General features: G+C 39.7%; 1 protein-coding gene across 1 annotated transcript; it reads right to left on the bottom strand.

Annotated features, from left to right (window-relative positions):
- Positions 1 to 405: 405 nt before the first annotated feature.
- Positions 406 to 10,170, bottom strand: LOC139934496 (monocarboxylate transporter 13-like). The gene is made up of 6 exons (XM_071928750.1): positions 9,984 to 10,170; positions 9,479 to 9,547; positions 5,563 to 5,930; positions 3,976 to 4,204; positions 2,325 to 2,468; positions 406 to 939 (listed from the first exon to the last, which is right to left on the bottom strand). The coding sequence occupies exons 1-6, from the start codon at positions 10,156 to 10,158 to the stop codon at positions 755 to 757; spliced, it is 1,170 nt and encodes a 389-aa protein (XP_071784851.1). The 5' UTR covers positions 10,159 to 10,170; the 3' UTR covers positions 406 to 754.
- Positions 10,171 to 18,477: the final 8,307 nt, after the last annotated feature.

The raw sequence follows: 18,477 nt of genomic DNA, 5'->3' as shown, positions 1-18,477 counted from the left end.
TGAGCCCCTGGATTGACGTTAAAGCTATTCGAACGCACAAGGGGCAGACCGGGGATGACACAGGGAAGCTATTAAACGAACGCACCCATAGTTACGGAATATAAATTGGGCCTATCCAGCGTTAGTTCCCCGTTCACTTTATCACATTCTTCTTCTCTTTTAAAATAAATTATACAGATACTTTTTCTACACTATACACATACTTATTCATCAGTAAAAGAGCCCCAGCATAAAAAATGACAAATTGTTGTTTCGACAGAGGGATTTGAGTTTTTGTTTAAACGCGGCTTTCCTCCAGAGTTACCTGGACCCACTGGATTTTGTCAAACAGTTTTAATAGACTTGTCACCAAGGTTTTATTTTTTTACCCCCCCCCCATAAAAACGATCGGCTGAGCCGCGCGACTGGGGCCAAAGTACGTATCAATGCAGCTAGTCATGGCCTAGCGGTTAACATACCCGGAACCAAGCTGGGGCGTTTCTGATCAGCAGAGTGAGGGTTCGAGTCCCGGTCATGACCACTTAATCATGATTGCTTTGCAAAAGTTGTGAAGGCAGTGCTTTCTGCTCTACGATCTAGGCTTCTGATGGATGCATCTTCAAGCATACTTCCGTATGGACTATAATATATAAAGGGGACAAAAAAAGTTTGTTTGTAGCGCACACACATAGAGTGACTCTCAGGCCTCGTGTGTCTGGCGACTTGCATAAAACAAAATTGCTACGATATTTGGTTGATCAAGACTTGTTCAAGTCTATGCATTGGCAAGTTCAAGGCACTTTTCGGTTGTTTCTTCTTCGGGTATCCTTGTTTTTTTCCACCTCAATTTAATCCGTCTACGGACTGGTATTGCCAACATCAAACCAACAGAACATGCGAATGTTGCCAGTACGATAAGCAAGCTCAGTGTATAGTCTCCGGTCAAGTCGTAAAGAACTCCTGAAAAAAAAAAATTCAAACAAGTACGTTATAAAGCACTGTGAAAAAATGAAGCTGGCTATTGCAAACACCTTTCAACAAAACAAAGTACTGTACAGACATTCTGATGCTTTAAAAAGCAGCTTATCAAGTTATAAAACACTAATGGTCAAGAGTATGTGATCTTTGTTAAAAAAAGCAAATCGTAAAACTTGGAATATGTTATCTTCAGACATTTGAACGGAACTTTTTTTTTCTATTCAGCACGTTGTGTGGGACTATGTCTGACAAATGTGTTTTTTTTTCTCCAGACGACGATCAGAGCATACTGATCGAAACATCGAGTTGAAACCAACAGTTCTTTTCGGAACCATCCAAACTCATGTAGAGATAATCATTACATGGTGTAAACGCAAACCTAATCCCTTTTTTTTACCATGCAAATTTCCTTCTTAAGAAGACAATTGTCATCTTTTCGTCTATTTTGGGTCCTTTTTGTTTTAATGTTTCCATGTACCCCCAACAGGTTCATAATTAACAACGATTTTTTATTTTTTGCCTTTTTCGGTAATATATAGCAAATTTTCTTGAAGATGTTTTCAAAGTGTTGAAATTATGCTGTTTTTCTCCATAAAATATTTTTGGGAGAACAAATTTAGTATCGGGTGCACAAACTTAGCAAGGAGGGTTAGATTTGTTTATCCTTTGGTGCTCAAATCAAACTGAAAATTCAAGGGATAGATTTGTTTATCCTTTGCTGCTCAAAACCAACCATAAAGAAGAAAGGGGTAGATTTGTTATCCCTTGAAACTCAGATACGTCAAAATGTGCGATATATTGTAACAAATATGTGGATTTATTTTTTAAACGTTAGCATAGCAACATAAGACTGATACGTAAAATCTACAGCATGTTTTTCACGATTTGGAGGATAAAATGGTAACCCAAAAACTTATTGCTTTAAAATCCTGTTTCGAGAGCAATTCTCAGACCATAATGAAATTTGAAAAATAACCAAAACTAAAAAAAAATACAGTTGAATATGAACCTGTTCCCCACAGTGGTGAAACTTTTGTATCTTTTTTTATGTGCATTTTTTCAATACTTTTACCTTGTAATGCTACATCACTCAGCGTTGTGCTGTCAGTTTTTTATTTTTATTTATAAAAATGAATTAATGAATGAATCAAACTCTTTTCGTCTTTCTAATTCTAAACATCGAGCGTCGGTTAGACTGTGTTTAACCACCGACCCATATTGATTGGCCATCTGTTATTAAGCTAGGCTACACTTAGGGCTCTGGCTATTTTTTAGGAGCCACACAAACGTACCACAGTGATGGCAATCTGCAGGGTCTATGTCCGTCACGGAAATGACTAAACAATTATTCATAACAATAATAATACCTGAAATCGGTGCACCAATAAGAACCCCGAAGGCATAAGGTGCGTGCGCAAACATAACAACGATGTCTGCACCATATTCCCCAAAGAGCTCTTGAACAGTTGTGTAGGCCATCGTGAAGCATGCAGAACGGAACAGGCCCATTACTACAACAAACGAATAAAAGAAACATTAAAGGCAGTGGACACTATTGGTAGTTACTCAAAATAATTATCATCATAAAACCTTTCTTGATTACGAGTGATAGGGGGAGGTTGATGGTATAAAACATTGTGAGAAATAGCTCCCTCTGAAGTGACGTAGTTTTTGAGAAAGAAGTAATTTTCCACGAGTTTGATTTCGATACCTTAAATTCTAAAATTGAGGTCTCAAAATCAAGCATCAGAAAGCACACAACTTCGTGTGACAAGGATGTTTTTCTTTCATTATTATCTCGCAACTTCGTCGACCGATTTACCTCAAATTTTTACAGGTTTGTCATTATTTTAATGCATATGCTGAGATACACCCACTGGTGAAGACTAGTCTTAGACAATTATTACCAATTTTTCCACTTTCTTTACACATAAAATTCCTGGTCAGAAATGACACTGATTTCGGGTACCGTGTACCGTGGGACCTGACCCATTTTCTCGGTCAGTATTAGCCGGTGTCCAAGTGAATTATGTCCGCAGGAGATTCGGTTACCCATAACGGGAAATTAATGTAAGCTTGAGGAGGATTATTCAAAAGAGGGCGGTAATACCGGGAGAAGTTTTAACACAGTTTGCTATAATGGGGGCGGGGGGGGGGGGGCACAGAATCTCCGGGGTGGGGTGGGGGGGGGGGGGCACAGAGAATGATCTTCTGCCACACCGGAATCTGTGTCGAAATTACTCGTGACATTAATTTGACAAACGGAGGCAAAATTTAAGTTGCAAGCAAACATTATATGCTTGCTTCCCGGTCAAGCTCACCCTAAAATGACTGCAATGGGTCGGATTCCAGTGCGGAATAAAATTATGTCCCCGTCAAAATTTCGTGGATATAGCGCCGTCTGTAGAATCAACCCCATTCAGCCCGTGTAAAGCGATCAAACTTTCACACTAAATTTCTTAAAGCCATTGTACACTTTCGGTAAACAGTATTGTCCAAGTCCCATACTTCGTGTATCACAACATAATAATAAACCTGTGAAAATTTAGGCTCAACCGGTCGGAGTCAGGAGAAAATAACGGGAAAACCCACCCTTGTTTCCGCACGTTTCGCCGTGTCATGACATGTGTTTAAGATAAATCCGTAATTCTCGCTATCGAGAATTGATATTTTTTTAATGTTTTCTCAAAAAGTAAAGCATTCCATGGAATAATATTTCAAGAGAAGTCTTTCACCATTACCTGTTGTAAACCCTGTAAGTTATTTGTAAATCTGTGAACTTTTTTTCTTCTTTTCTGTACCGAAAGTGTATAATGGCTTTAAAAACAAGTGCCAACCTATTTATTGCGGACCTTTCTTCATAAGCATAAACACGCTGAATAACAGCCACAGATGATTGTACATTGTGACATGGTAGTTTGGATAGTATTATACTCTGGTAAGCAAAATTATACTATGCTTATCTGCGTTTTGTGCTTGATCAGCCCTAAGAATGTTTTTACTTTATGAACTACTCACATGCTGCGACTGTATACATGAGGGGAACTGTCCGCAGGAGTATCATGACACCAGAGGCAGCTCCACCGAGTAAGCTACCGGCAGCTACACAGTACAGTTTCAGGAAAGGAAGACGGCCTCCGAAGGCAGAGAAGCAACATTTCCCAATAATTTCACCGACAGCAAAGAGAACAAAAGTAATTGAAATCTGATTAGCCGTGAAGTGCAGGTCGTACTCCATAAAGCTCGCCTGTCAAGGGGAGATGAAACATAATTTGAAAGGTTAATAATATTCGTTATAAGCATAGAGACAGGACCACACCCTTGGAGAAAGGACCACGCCCTTCGTTAAAAGCATAGAGACATGACCACACCCTTTCTTGTTTCTATAAGTGTCAGTCTTGCAAAGGTTCAATTCTGCTTGGGACTGTCACAGTCAAGTTGAGACACTAAATAGACCTTTGGTGCAGCCATCTTGAAATTATCCAATCCTTTGATATCAATGTTACCAAACCGAGGCCGGAAGAGTAAAGCAGTCTGGTTCCAGTTTGCAAAATGATTATCAGCATTTATTATATTGCTATTTGACACGATGAACATGACTGAACAAGATGGAGGCAGCATGGTAATGGTCTATTGTTTGAAACCCTTGAAAGTACATTGGCTAGTCCATAAGCGGAGCGAGCAAGGCATGCTGTGACAAAAATAGCACGACGAGACCAATAACCCATGGGAACGAGGTTGTAGAAACCCAATTGGCAATCGCGTTCGTCTGTTAGTGCGAAAAATAGATTTATTAACGATAGCGTCAACGTCATCTACGCAAAATTCTGAATTTTTTACAAAGAAACCGAAAACGGAGCTTTTTAAGCTAGGGTAAACATAATGTTTATAGCCATATCACACGAAGAAAAACACCGTGTGCACTTAAAACGCAATGCAGTTGGGACAAAAATGGTCACGAAAGTACGGATTTGCGTAGACTTTACTCAAGTCCCAATCCCGTTACATCCCTTTTTTCACTTTCATTCGCATCGCCTGACATCAGAAAACTCCCTAACCTGTGCCGCGGGACCACAGAGCTACATTTTGACGGTGGATACAGGGACCTCTCGCATGAGAACGGGACTTGAATCAAGTCTAGGGTTTAAGCAGAGCACTTCGTGGAGTTTTGCAACATGTATTTATAATTGTTTTACTTTTTATCTTAAAGGCATTGGACACTATTGGTACTTGTCAAAGTCTAGCCTTTACAATTGGTGTATCTCAACATATGCATAAAATAACAAGCATGTGAAAATTTGAGCTCAATCGGTCATCGAACTTGCGCCATAATAATAAAAGAATAAAACACCCTTGTCACACGAAGTTGTGTGCGTTAAGATGGTTGATTTCGAGACCTCAAGTTCTAAACCTGAGGTCTCGAAATCAAATTCGTGGAAAATTACTCCTTTCTCGAAAACTATGGCACTTCAGAGGAAGCCGTTTCTCACAATGGTTTATACCATCAACCTCTCCCCATTACTCGTCACCAAGAAAGGTTGTATGCTAATAATTATTTTGAGTAATTACCAATAGTGTCCACTGCATTTAACCTCTGTCTCTTACGAAATTAATTGTGACAAAAGTCCATCCAATGTTGTAGAGAACACCAGCTGTGAGCCACAGCCAAGCTTCAGATTGATGGAAAAGTTTATAAATTCTCTTCCCTACAGTCTCTGTGACGTCACGCGGCTGATCACCGTCGTCCTTCTCCCCAATGTTGGTCTCTACCATTTTGTAGCTCCCTCCTTCTTCGGTAATGATCTTCGAAGTTTCAACTTGTGCCGGTTCAACAATGAAACAGCCATGAACTAAAGTTATCACCAAACTCCCACCACTGACAATGCGTAGAGCGTTTCGCCAGCCGTATGCTGATGTTAGAGTGTTGAACAAAGGCGCAAATGTGAGTACGCCTGTCATGGTGAAAAGTAAAGTAAAAAAAGAGACGGAAATAAATTATTGTGAGAAAATAAGAAACAACGTTTAATCTGTGATTTCTGGTCACCATTTTCATAGGAATTGTATGTTGTAGTACCACATTTTGCTGAGTAGGTAAATGATTGAATATTTTGGCCCAATCTTCTTAAAGGGGCATTTCGCGTTCAAATCGCTATCATTAATTGGCTGTTTGGGGATTGATACAAATAGGTACATCCCTCGGTGTAGTATAATAACATAAGCATTGCTATTTTTTCCCCCAATTACTCTGGTTTTAAACCTACTAGGTAAAATACAATTTCCCCCTATTTCCGAGAGAATGCGTCTGTGACTTTTAAAGCAGAAGTGGTCGTTCATCCGCTGGAGTGATTACAACATTGACCGGTCCACTGTCTCAAGGGAATTGACTCCTACACAAATGAGCCTTGTCCGTCGTGTAGTAATAATACAATATTGAACAAATATTGTATGGGTCCACCCCTGGAAAAATGAAACATAATCTCTAAGACCATCTACAATAATAATAATAATAATAAGACATTTGTAAAGCGCCTAATGCAAAAGCCTCTAAGCGCAAGACTGAGTTATTGTTCTTAGTTATATCTCTCGTTACATGACTAGTACATGAGATACGCAGTGCAAGTTATCGAATGGCAGGGTTCTGCTACAAAGTCACAAAATGGACTCTTGTGCACTTTACATAAATGCATACATTAACTAATTAACCATTCTCAAACAGCACATTATCACCGTAAGATCCCTACGTGTTTTCAGTATTTTCTGACAATATGTACTGGAGCATCGTGTTGACTATTTTACTACAAGGTGCTATAGCGCAATATGCAGCCAATCAAACCAGGAACAACAGGGCGAACCCCTTCTCTTAACGGGCACTGTGTTATTTTACGTGCATTTTCAAACACACAGAACCAACGGCTTTACGTCCCATCCGAAGGACGCAGCTATGGCTAAGTGTATTCTGCTTAAGGACACAAGTGTCACGGGGACTCAAACCCGCACCCTGCTTATCAGAAACACCAGAACTTGAGTTGGGCGCTCTTAACCACTTGGCCACGACACGCCAATTTGTTTAACGTTTGGTTTATGGATACTTACAGAAAACTTACTGGAAACGATTGTAATTTGGAGCGCTGCAAACGAAGCCAGAATGCACAAAACTCCGGACCGAAAACATAGGAGAGAAGGTGGATATTTTTTCAGATGTGGCAGGAAGGCTTTGTGGATGTGCTGGCCGTCGATTTCACAAAGAGTTAGGACTCGTCTTATCTCGAGTTAGGACGAGTAACTCGTCCTAACTTGGATTAATCTTAAGGTCTGCATGCTACAGTGCAGGGTTGGGACTCGTCCTAAGTCCTAAGATTAGTCTTAAGTTAGGAAGAGTTTTGTGAAATCGACGGCTGGTCACCTATTCCTCCTTGTCACTCAATGGCTTAGTATTATTTTTTCTGTTTTGCTTCTTTGTATGTTTATGTATCGATTTGTAATTTATTTTCGTATGCCAGTGTAAAGTGTAATCAAACTAAAACTAATCGTGATGAATGGCAAAGTGTCATCTGCGTGCACATGGCAATTCACAGAGTTCTCAAATATGCATCCATGTGGAGATTTCTTTTGTTCTTTCCATTGTCCCTGCACTTATGATTTTCCATTAGACTTTGTACACCGAACTTCTTGTGGAGCACCCCTGTCTTCAGAATTTCCCTATGGAGTTCTAAGGTACCGAATAAAAGAGAAGGATGATGTCACGAACCGGTTAAGTGTACAGCGCAAACCACTGTCAGCCCTAGTACCGACCCCTGTGGGCACGGAGTAGTTCAAAATAACAGGGTCTGATACCACCGTGCTGATATACACACATGTTGAGTTTTATAACACCCCTTACAAGTATTCTGCCTGCTCATTGGTTTAGAGCGCGCCATATGACATGTCTTAGTTTTGCTAGACGATGGCCGTGTAATAGTGCGTCGGTTTGCCATGCGCTAGTCCGAAGACTAGCACACGGTGTGCAGTACCCAGACGTCCGTTGCGTGTACGAGGATGATAAATTAATAGTCTGTAACCATGGATTGCACGACACTACATGCAGCACAGTGAAAGTGTTTGCAATCTGTATTCGCGTTGTCCGTGGATTGTAGCATTCAGGTATGTAACTTAATAATAATATTACAGTATTTAGAAATGTTTGGGGTGTTTTAAAACAAATATTGACTGCTTTTACTCGTGCAATGGTTAAAAACTATGACTCCCTCGGTGATCCCCGTAGCGTTCTATTTCCCTCGGCTTCGCCTCGGGAAAATAGAACGCTCCAGGGATCACCTCGGGAGTCATAGTTTTAACCATAGCACTCAAAGCAGTCAATATTTGTATAATATTGAATAAATTTGATGAAGAAGCGGGAAAATAAAGTTTTTATTGTACACTGTATTCACCTATAGACAATTGCTTATTGCACTCGAGGAAGAAGTGCTATCTGAATTAGTTAGGTTTTGTATAGGTGAGATGAGATCCGTGTCTTGAATGTTGTAATGGATGGGGGCGAAGAGTTGATGGGCAGCGGGCAATGCACGTAGTTGCATGGCCATAATTTAAGCCGACACACACATTGTGTTCTGGTGAAGTTTTTCTTTGAATGAAATTTGCCAAACGATGCTGCTTTAAAACAAAAAAAAAAAGACGAATTTTTACGCTCACTCAATGCATACAACTGTTTGTACATGGCTGATGGACGTGAGATAAGGTCTGGATTCTGTTACTTTACTTCTATTACATTTTTACTTAAAACTACCACAAATGAGGCCGGTTTTGTGTGTGCCAATCTTTTCTGGAAACTTTAATTATTTTAGGTCAAAAGAAAACATTCCTGTAAGGTATGTTGGAGTAAGTTTGCATTATGAAATCACCGACTCTCTGTATCACCATGGGTGGTTTACAAGGTTCTATGGAGCAATATGCTGCAAATCGAACCAGCGAACATCGGGGCGAACCCCTTCTTTTTTTCGAAAGTGCACTTTAACGTCGTAGACAAAACACGGTACCGACGGCTTTACGTCCCACCCGAAGGTTAAGTGTCTTTAGTGTCACGACTGGGATCGAGCCAACACTCTGCTGATTAGAAACACAACGGTTTTTGGTGCTCATGAAAACACTATAGACACGTTTGGTAATTGTCTAAGAGCAGTCTTCTCACTTTGTGTACCTCAACGTAATGCACAAGATAACAAACCTGTGAAAATTTGAACTCACTTGGTCGTCGAAGATGTAGATAATAATGAAGGAAAAACACCCTTGTCACACGAAGTTGTTTGCTTTCAGAAGCTTGATTTTGGGACCACAACATCTAATTTTGAGGTCTCGAAAACAAATTCGTGGACAATTACTTTTTCATCGAAAACTACGTTACTAGCCGTTTCTCAAAATGTTTCGTACAACCAACAGCTCCCCATTGCTTTTACAAGTAAGTTTTTATGCCAACAATTATTTTGAGTAAATTAACAAGAGTATCCACAGTGCCTTTAACCACTACGGCATGGCACACCACACGTGGAGATTATGTAGAATTGTACCATGCCTATCACTTGAGCGAGAGCACGAGCTGCAGTGTTCAGTAAATAATAGATGTTAAATTTGCATCGGGGATAAAAAATATTAATTTTGGTTTTTACCCATACACCGGTGTGTGTTAGCACTGTATACTCAGTACTTTCCCGAGTCCTGTGAAAAAATATCACAGGCATGTTACTCGGGTGGGATTCGAACCCACGACCTTTGCAATTTTAGAGCAGTGTCTTACCAACTAGACTTCCGAGGTTGCCCGGCAGCTAGAGGCAGTTCGAATCATATGTTTTGGCAGCGGTTACCGCAATGATAATAGATGTTAAATTTGCATCGGGGATAAAGAATATTAATTTTGGTTTTTACCCATACACCGATGTGTGTTAGCACTGTATACTCAGTACTTTCCCGAGTCCTGTGAAAAAAATATCACAGGCATGTTACTCGGGTGGGTTCAGTAAAATATAACGACTTACCCGTTAGAGCAGCACTGGTGTGAAATTCTTTCTGGAAACTCAAAAACAGAATGCTGTAGTTGTAAAGAGGTCCGCATACGATGAACAACTCCACAAAGGCAATGTACACCATCAAATACCGCTGGTACTTCCTCAGGACATTGCGAATAGTGCTCGACTCACCGGAGTCGGCCATTTTCAAGCACAATATTTGCAGTAAAAAGTTGTTTCTATATCCACTGTTCCTCAGTCTGCAATTAAAGGCAGCAACACTATTGGTAATTACTCAAAATAATTGTTAGCGTTAAGAATCACTTGGCAACAAGCAATATAGAGCTATCGATGTTAGGGAGGACCTCGTATTCTAACACGCAATAATACCTTGATGTACCGCGGTGTACACGAGGCACAACAAGGTATTGCCATCGGGTCCTACTGCCATCGTATAGGGCGTTATTACGCTCTAATTAGGGCGTTATAACGCCCTAAATTAGGGCATTATAACGCCGTAATTTAAGGCGTTATAACGCCCTGTTATTACGCCCTAATAGGGCGTTATAGGGCGTTATAATGCCCTACTGAAAAGGTGTTTATTTGTTGGCGGAGATCAGCCACCGTAAATTTGTACTTTTTTTATCAACACAAAGTCGTTTTTGTGAAAGAAATTTTACCGAAAACCATGAGAAATATGTAGTTTAGCCCAGACTTAACACTTCCGTGCCCCATTTATAAATTTTTCATGTAAATTTAATGAGTTGACGGCACGAAAATGAGTTGACGGCGAGTTGACGGCAAGTCGGCGAGTTGACGGCAAGTGAACATGACAAAGTTTTATGAATGGACATCTTGTGGTTCATATACTCCGTATTCAAGAGGTCAAACAGGAGGAGAGTGAGGCTCATTAAAAATGGATGTGCCGTCACAATAGACGTCTCGATGAAAGGACTTGAGGGGGAGAGAATCCTTAAAGTCACCTGGAAATAGAATTTGTTTTTCTTTCAAACATAAGAGTATATGCTAACGAACAATAACACAATTTTTTTAGTAATTGTTTGTCACGATTTATATGTTTACAAAATAAATAAAGTTGTTTGGGGGCTGACTCCGCCTACCCCTTTTGTGACGTCAATAGAGGCAGACTTTGCCTGCGATGCGTATAGTAAACACACGTGCAAAGTACATGTACGTCCAAGTCGTGAGTTGGTACATTTCAAAAAGTGTTTTTCTGCATTCAGCAGCAATAAGCCGGGTCGGCATTGCCGGAAAAAAACATTTTGTTTTTTTGAAACGTACAAACTCACGACTTGGTCCGTACATGTACTTTGCAATTGTGTTTACTCTACGCATTACAGGCAAAGTCTGCCTCGATTGACGTCACGAACAGCGCCCTCTCGGGTCGGGGTCTACTCTTAAATTTGTAAATAACATAAGAACTGATTTTAGTTAACTTAGTTAACTGTTTATTCACATTCCACTCATCAAAACACATTATATTAGTGACAAAAGCTTTATTTTGAAAAAATACCACTTCCAGGTGACTTTAAACCAGTCCACCTTCGAGTTAAAAGAACACGTTGCCTTGGATAGGTCGAGTTGGTCTTTGACAAAGTGCTTGTAACCGTTTGTTAGAAAATACATATGGTTGGGAAGATGTTTTAATGAACCACACACATTTGCCTCGAAATTGCGTGGTTTTACCTTTGCTTTGCGAACTAACACGATCGACCAGTTTTGAGAGGTCACGTTTTGACTCCCATAAATGGCCGACCGTGTTTGTCGACGAGGTAAAAGGAAAACCACGCAGTTTCGAGTGATACTTGTGTGGATCATTATATTCTACTTTTACAATATCTTTCTAATCATATGCATTTTACAACAAACGGATACAAACGCTTTTCAAAGACCAACTCGACCGATCCAAGGCAACGTGTTCCGTATGATAGACGTCGGGACGTATTGAACTTGTCCTAAGTTTGAACTCGAGATAGGATTTATCTATAATAGTGCCTCTTGAAATCGTCCGCTGTTCTTTCATGGACTTTGTTCATAAATCAAGTCACCTTTCTCAATTGTTCGAGAGATGCTTACTAATATAGTCGTCATTGTCGACACACAATTTTATGTGATTAAAATTCATGTCACAACTTTAATAAAAATAAAAGGAATAAGTAACTGTATAGTTTTTTTCGGTCAAATTCGGCAAAACTGTTTTGCCTCTCCAGTTGTTACTACGTTTCAAATTTAGAATTCGGCCATTCAATTCCGTTTTGAGTCGAGTCAAATCCCTTTAGCACTATATGTTCAGTTTAGCGTAGCGTCATTCTTTTTCGTGCCACACTCCCCAAGAAGCGTCTGCGAATTGGAATGCTGCTTCGATGAATTGTTAAATTGGATGCTTATTTTGTTCAGTCGCATGACGCAACATTAAATTTGACTAATCATAAAACGAAATCGAATGACCATTTTCAGTAGCATTCGATCTCGCGCGAAATAAAATAGCTTGGTGGTTAAATTGGCTGGTCATTTACCGAAATTGCCCGAGAAAACCTATACTATAGGTTTTCTCGGTCAAATTCGGCAAATGAGCAGTCCATTTCATTTTCATACGTTCGAATTTAAGCTGTTTTGCCTCTCCAGTTGTTACTGCGTTTCAAATTCAGAATTCGGCCATTCAATTTCGTTTTGGGTCGAGTCAAATTTCTTTAGCACTCTGTTCAATTTAGCGTAGCGTCATTCTTTTTCGTGACACACACGCCTCAAGAAGCGTCTACGAATTTGAATGCTGCTTTGATGAATTGTTAAATTGAATGATTATTTTGTTCAGTCGCATGACGCAACATTGCATTTGACTAATCATAAAACGAAATCGAATGACCATTTTCAGTAGCATTCGATCTCGCGCGAAATAAAATAGCTTGGTGGTTAAATTGGCTGGTCATTTACCGAAATTGCCCGAGAAAACCTATACTATTTTACCAAAACTATTGCCGATAGTCGGTGTACTCACTTTGTCCATTGCTAGCTCTGTCACAGCATAGAATTCGCATGTCATAGTGCCTTCAGCTGAGTTAAAAACAATCCACTGAACTGTAGTAAAGTCACGTTTTGGCACGTTGCGTAATCGGTCTATTATCAGTTTCATTCGCCGGGTCTTATCGCTACCTCCACGGTCTAATGTCCAGTTTATTTCCTTTTGGAATTGTCAAAGACCAGTATTCCCAATTAGTCATCGAAGTTGCAACAGAACAATGGAAGGAAAAACAATAACATTGTTGCACATATTTGTTCAGTCAATGTTCAGCAGTTCTCTTATTTTAAACACCTTTGGTAATTTTTGTATACCTATCAATAGCTCCCATTGCTTGTTACCATGTGCGTTTTAATAAAGGATGATCTCAAGTTATAGATAATACAGTTTTCCTACAGCTGCAGTCCATCCAGGAAACATAAAAAATATAACGAGTCTCTTACCTCACGTTAAAACATGGTAAAATGGGTTTTCTTCAGAACGCTCCAAGCCAAATTTCTGAAAAACGTGGGGTCAAACAAACCCGCGCGACAAAGAAATCGTGACGTCAGTGGCGGCTATTTGGTGTGGAAATGCAAAAGCTGGAGAACTGTGTTCTAAACCAATAGGGGAAATTCGTCACTGGCGTCCAGGTTCATTATAATAGATAGGCCGTTTTTGACTCTTGACTGAAAAAGCCGCGCGGCCGGGTGCATTTTTGACTCGCGATATGTATTACTAAATGCAAATTTTGAGAGTAAAATGGTTATTAACCGGTATCTGCGATGTCTATTTGGCCATAAAAAGGTAATAGTTGACATATTGAGATCATCCTTTATTGGCTCTTTAAGGTATGATGTGGGCCTGTACTGTCATGTGAGTGGCCCTCAAACCATTCCTTGCTGGATTCGGTCGGTTCCTTGCGGGAAACGACCACATGATTACAGATGGAGTGAACTTATTTTATGGGGGCTGAATCTGATACTTATTGGCCATTTGTTGAAAGAGATTGTGTACAATCCTTTATGTTACACAACGATACTTTTCGATAGATGCTAACAATCCGTTATGTTATCATCTCACGTACACAATGATTGTATGCAAATAATATTTAACTGCGAGGAGTGTTTCGGGCATGGACACTTCCGCAACTTGACGAGGCCAGGGAAAAAATCTTGCCAAATGTTGAAGGCAGAGAGTGGACCTACCCCTCAATATTCCCAATTATTTTGGGTTGATCAAAGAAACATTGTCTATAGAACTGTGGGAATCGAACAACAACCTACAGATTAACGTCCCGGCGCTCCACCAGTCAGTTTCCATGGTAGTTTATAAATATAAATATCTGAAATAAAAAAGCCGCATCCTTACTTAAAGGCAGTGGACACTATTGGTAACTACTCAAAATAATTATTAGCGTAAAACCTTACTTGGTGATGAGTAATGGGGAGAGGTTGGTGGTATAACACGTTGTGAGAAACGGCTTCCTCTGAAGTGCCATAGTTTTCGAGAAAGAAGTAATTTTCCATGAATTTGATTTCGAGACCTCAGATTTAGAACTTGAGGTCTCGAAATCAACCATCTAAACGCACACAACTTCGTGTTTCAAGGGTGTTTTTTCTGTCATTATTATCTCGCAGCTTCGATGACCGATTGAGCTCAAATTTTCACAGGTTAGTTATTTTATGCATATGTTGAGATACAACAACCGTGAAGGCTAATCTTTGACAATTACCAATAGTGTCCACTGTCTTTAAGATGGTCCCAAGGCTGACGTTTCCCAGGATGCATCATCGTAATTTGTGGTGCGATTCAAAATGGCACCCGAACAATACAAAATAGGGAGACCGCCTTCATTGGGGGCTATCTATTAGATAGATTAGTTAGTAGAGCGCCGGCACATTAATCCGGAGGTCGTTCGGGTTCGAATCACACTCTAGTCAATATTAATCTTTGTTCATATAACACCAATACATTATTTTAACACACTCTTGGTACAATTACAAAGTGTGTCGAACAGTTCCGCTGATTTTTTTTTATAAAGTCGAGACCTCAGATTTAGAATCAAAAATCTGAAAGCACGCAACTTCGTGTGACCAAAGTGTTTTTTCTTGCATTATTATCTCACAACTTCGACGACCGATTGAGTCTGACCAGCCATGCAGACTGACCCCATCTTTCGTTGTTTTGCTGCATCCAGCAGCAATACATTTGGTCGGCATTGCCGGAAAATGCAAGAAAAAACTTTTTTTCGAAACGTACAAACTCACGACTTGGATTTGCATGTACTTTGCACGCGTGTGTACGCTACGCATCAAGGCAAAGTCTGCCTCGATTGGCGTCACAAAAGGGGTAGGCGGAGTCAACCCCCAAACAACTTTATATATTATTTTTTTTAAACATATAAATCGTTACAAAAAATTACTAAAACATAATACATAATACTCATGTTTAAATTTTTTTTATATGATTTTCCGGGTGACTTTTAACATTACTCTTTCATAAAACTGTAATGATTTCTGGTTGACAACCACTGAGTTTACCCGTCCATCCGTACTTGTAAAATCCGAGGATTACATTAATGGTGTGGGACGTCAGATTGGTATGTGTGGACCAATTATAATGTGCACACAAACGAAAACATTCCACTTTGTGCACGCAAACTTAATCCTTTGAACTTAGGGGACCAGTAATCTTCAGACTGCTTCAGTCTGTAGTGTGTGGGGGTCCAGGGAAGATAATTCATCTTTTCTCTGTTCAGAACATTAGAACAAGAACTGTGCCCACACAATACAGTAATATGCACCCGTAATACAATTTTGCTTTCCGATAGCGCCCATGGGTCCAACCGGTACATCTTTTTCCCCTGGGGGTTGCTCGAAGGATTAAGCAAAGTTTATTTGAGAGGTCACCAAAAGGTCAACCTGGAATTTGACAGTCATTCAGACAAAAATAATCCCTTAAAATATTTGTATTGATATCATTAGCTTTTACATTCGGTGACCATTCGACTTAAAAACCCATCAACGTTTTCCACAATTGACTACCAAATAGCATATATTTCCTGCGAATGCGAAAACGAAGCGAATGTTGACGTCACAAAAACGCAACGAATATTCGCAGCAGTTCAGCTCTGGGCAACTCACTTGCGAATATCGCTGCTAAAGGATAGTTGTGAGGGCAAATTCACGTCAAATTCGCTTCGCACTCACCTTCGCAGGAAGTATGAACATGGCTTTACTTGACACACTACTCGGGCAATCCGCTTGGTACAAAGTGCATGCAAACATCAGAATTGTCCTAACAATCACCCATAACGGCTAGTATTGGGAAATAAAATCACTTACGATGCACACATGCTCAAAAATGCATCTTTGTGGAGCATCTTTGTGGAGCATCCGTTTGTCTCTGCACCAGTTTGCCATAGACTTACTTCCTGCGAATGCGAATGCGCAACGAATTTGACCTCACAATTCTCCTTTCGCAGCAATAATTATTCGCAAGTGGGCAACTCGTATCGCACATTTTACACACATTTCCACGTGGAGGACCCCAGTCTTAAAAATTATGAATGGAGTCCATTGTTTTTGTCATTTTATGTTTTGTCCTCGGTCTCCACATCGAGGTACAGAGGGTGCTGATGTAAATGTAATTTTGACGATAGTTTGACAGAGGGCGCTACAGCTTGTTTTCATAATATTAAGTTTTTACATCAAATTTTGCACAGTTTAATGATTATCGCACTACCCCGCAACTAAGAACGTTTTTCTTTTGAAAGTAAGCCCACACTTAACCAACAAATCACTGAGACAGAAAATACAGCAGTCAAAAGATCATCGATCGAGAAGGCTTGGAAATAATAATTGTGTGCTAGTAATAAATAATAATAATACGACTTGTAATGCGCACATAACCTCGAAACTTCCTGATTTTGAATTCCATGTTCCGGTTGGTGCGTTGATGGATAACAGTGCATTAGTGTATGACTGGTAACAAAAAAAAAAAAAAAAAAAAAAAAAAAAAAACACAAAATGCCATGGAGATCAAAGAACACGAGACATTTATTCTGATTTATAAATTCCATGTTCCGGTTGGTGCGTTCCACATGGATAACAGTGCATTAGTGTATGACTGGTAAACAAAATAAAAACAATAATAAAAAAATCCACACAAACAAAACCAAACACAAATGCCATGGAGGTCAACGAACACGAGGGAACCATTAAGTGAATATAAAATTATCTATAGGCAGTGGACACTATTGGTAAATGTCAAAGACTAGACTTCACAGTTGGTGTATCTCAACGTATACATAAAATAACCAACCTGTGAAAATTTGAGCTCATCGGTCATCGAACTTGCGAGATAATAATGAAAGAAAAACACTCTTGTTACACGAAGTTGTGTGCGTTTAGATGGTTGATTTCGAGACCTCAAGGTCTAAATCTGAGGTCTCGAAATCAAATTCGTGGAAAATTACTTCATTCACAAAAACTGTGGCACTTCAGAGGGAGCCGGTTCTCACAATGTTTTATACCATCATCCTCTCCCCATTATTCGTCACCAAGAAAGGTTTTATGCTAATCATTATTTTGAGTAATTACCAATAGTGTCCACTGCCTTTAACGATGGGGGGTTTATACAGGGTGAGTAAAAAAACAGTTGACCGAGATTTATGATTTACAAAACACCTATAACTGCACTCAAAACCCAAGGAAAGCACTCATAAACAAGCATTAATGGCCAGTTATCTGACAAAAAAATATGAAACTAGTTCTTATACGGAGTCCCTCAGGGGACAATCCAAAAAAATTGTTGAATTATCTCGCGCGCACGAGATGATATATTGTGCGCACGACATTATTATCCCGTGCGCACGACTTATTGTCTCGTGCGCACGACATATTCTCGTTCGCACGACATATTATCTCGTGCGCACGACATTTTATCTCGTGTGAACGAGATAATATTAATAAATATAAAAACATTGGGGGTGGGAATGTCCCTTTAGGGGCTCCGTATTCTCTCTAGTTTTTAAGCGAAGTTATCAACAATCGCGGTAAACTTTTGTTTGACTAACCATGTAGAGTTGAACCGAGTGTGATGGGAATTCTGGTGATACAGATTATTAGGATGGAATGTTTACCAGGGTAAAGGGTGTTGACGATTCGATTGTTGTGGCTTATCAATTATCTCATATGATGATTACAACGGTCCAACTCTTGGGGAGGGGGGGGGGGGGGGCACGTCTCTGTGGGTGTTAATATACCCGTGCCGTATTAGACACCGTTTTGCACATTTTATGTGGCACTTGTATGATATTTATATTTCCTTATTGCTAATTTCAATTTGATGTGTTTTTTAACATATTATTTGATGTTTACATGTACAATTCAGTTTTTAACTGCGATACATATTTTAATAAACCATTTACGTTTGAATTGAATAGAATACACACACACCTGACATTAAGTTTGCAATTTTACTCCCACAGTGGCGCAAGTTAGT

The sequence above is a fragment of the Asterias amurensis genome, chromosome 3, assembly GCF_032118995.1.
Source record: "Asterias amurensis chromosome 3, ASM3211899v1".
Taxonomy (NCBI): Eukaryota; Metazoa; Echinodermata; class Asteroidea; order Forcipulatida; family Asteriidae; genus Asterias; species Asterias amurensis.
The sequence above is the reverse complement of the archived record's forward strand: the minus strand, read 5'-3'. Positions and strand labels throughout refer to the sequence as shown.

Bases quoted from the DNA above. Each gene is read 5' to 3' on its own strand.
- LOC139934496 (XM_071928750.1), bottom strand. From the start codon at position 10,158: ATGGCCGACTCCGGTGAGTCGAGCACTATTCGCAATGTCCTGAGGAAG. The intron at 5,931-9,478 runs GTAGTGGTTAAA...TCTCTTTTTTTA, and splicing joins CACGTGTGGTGTGCCATGCC to CTTTACTTTTCACCATGACA. The intron at 4,205-5,562 runs GTAAGAGACAGA...TCCCCTTGACAG, and splicing joins CTTTTGTCACAATTAATTTC to GCGAGCTTTATGGAGTACGA.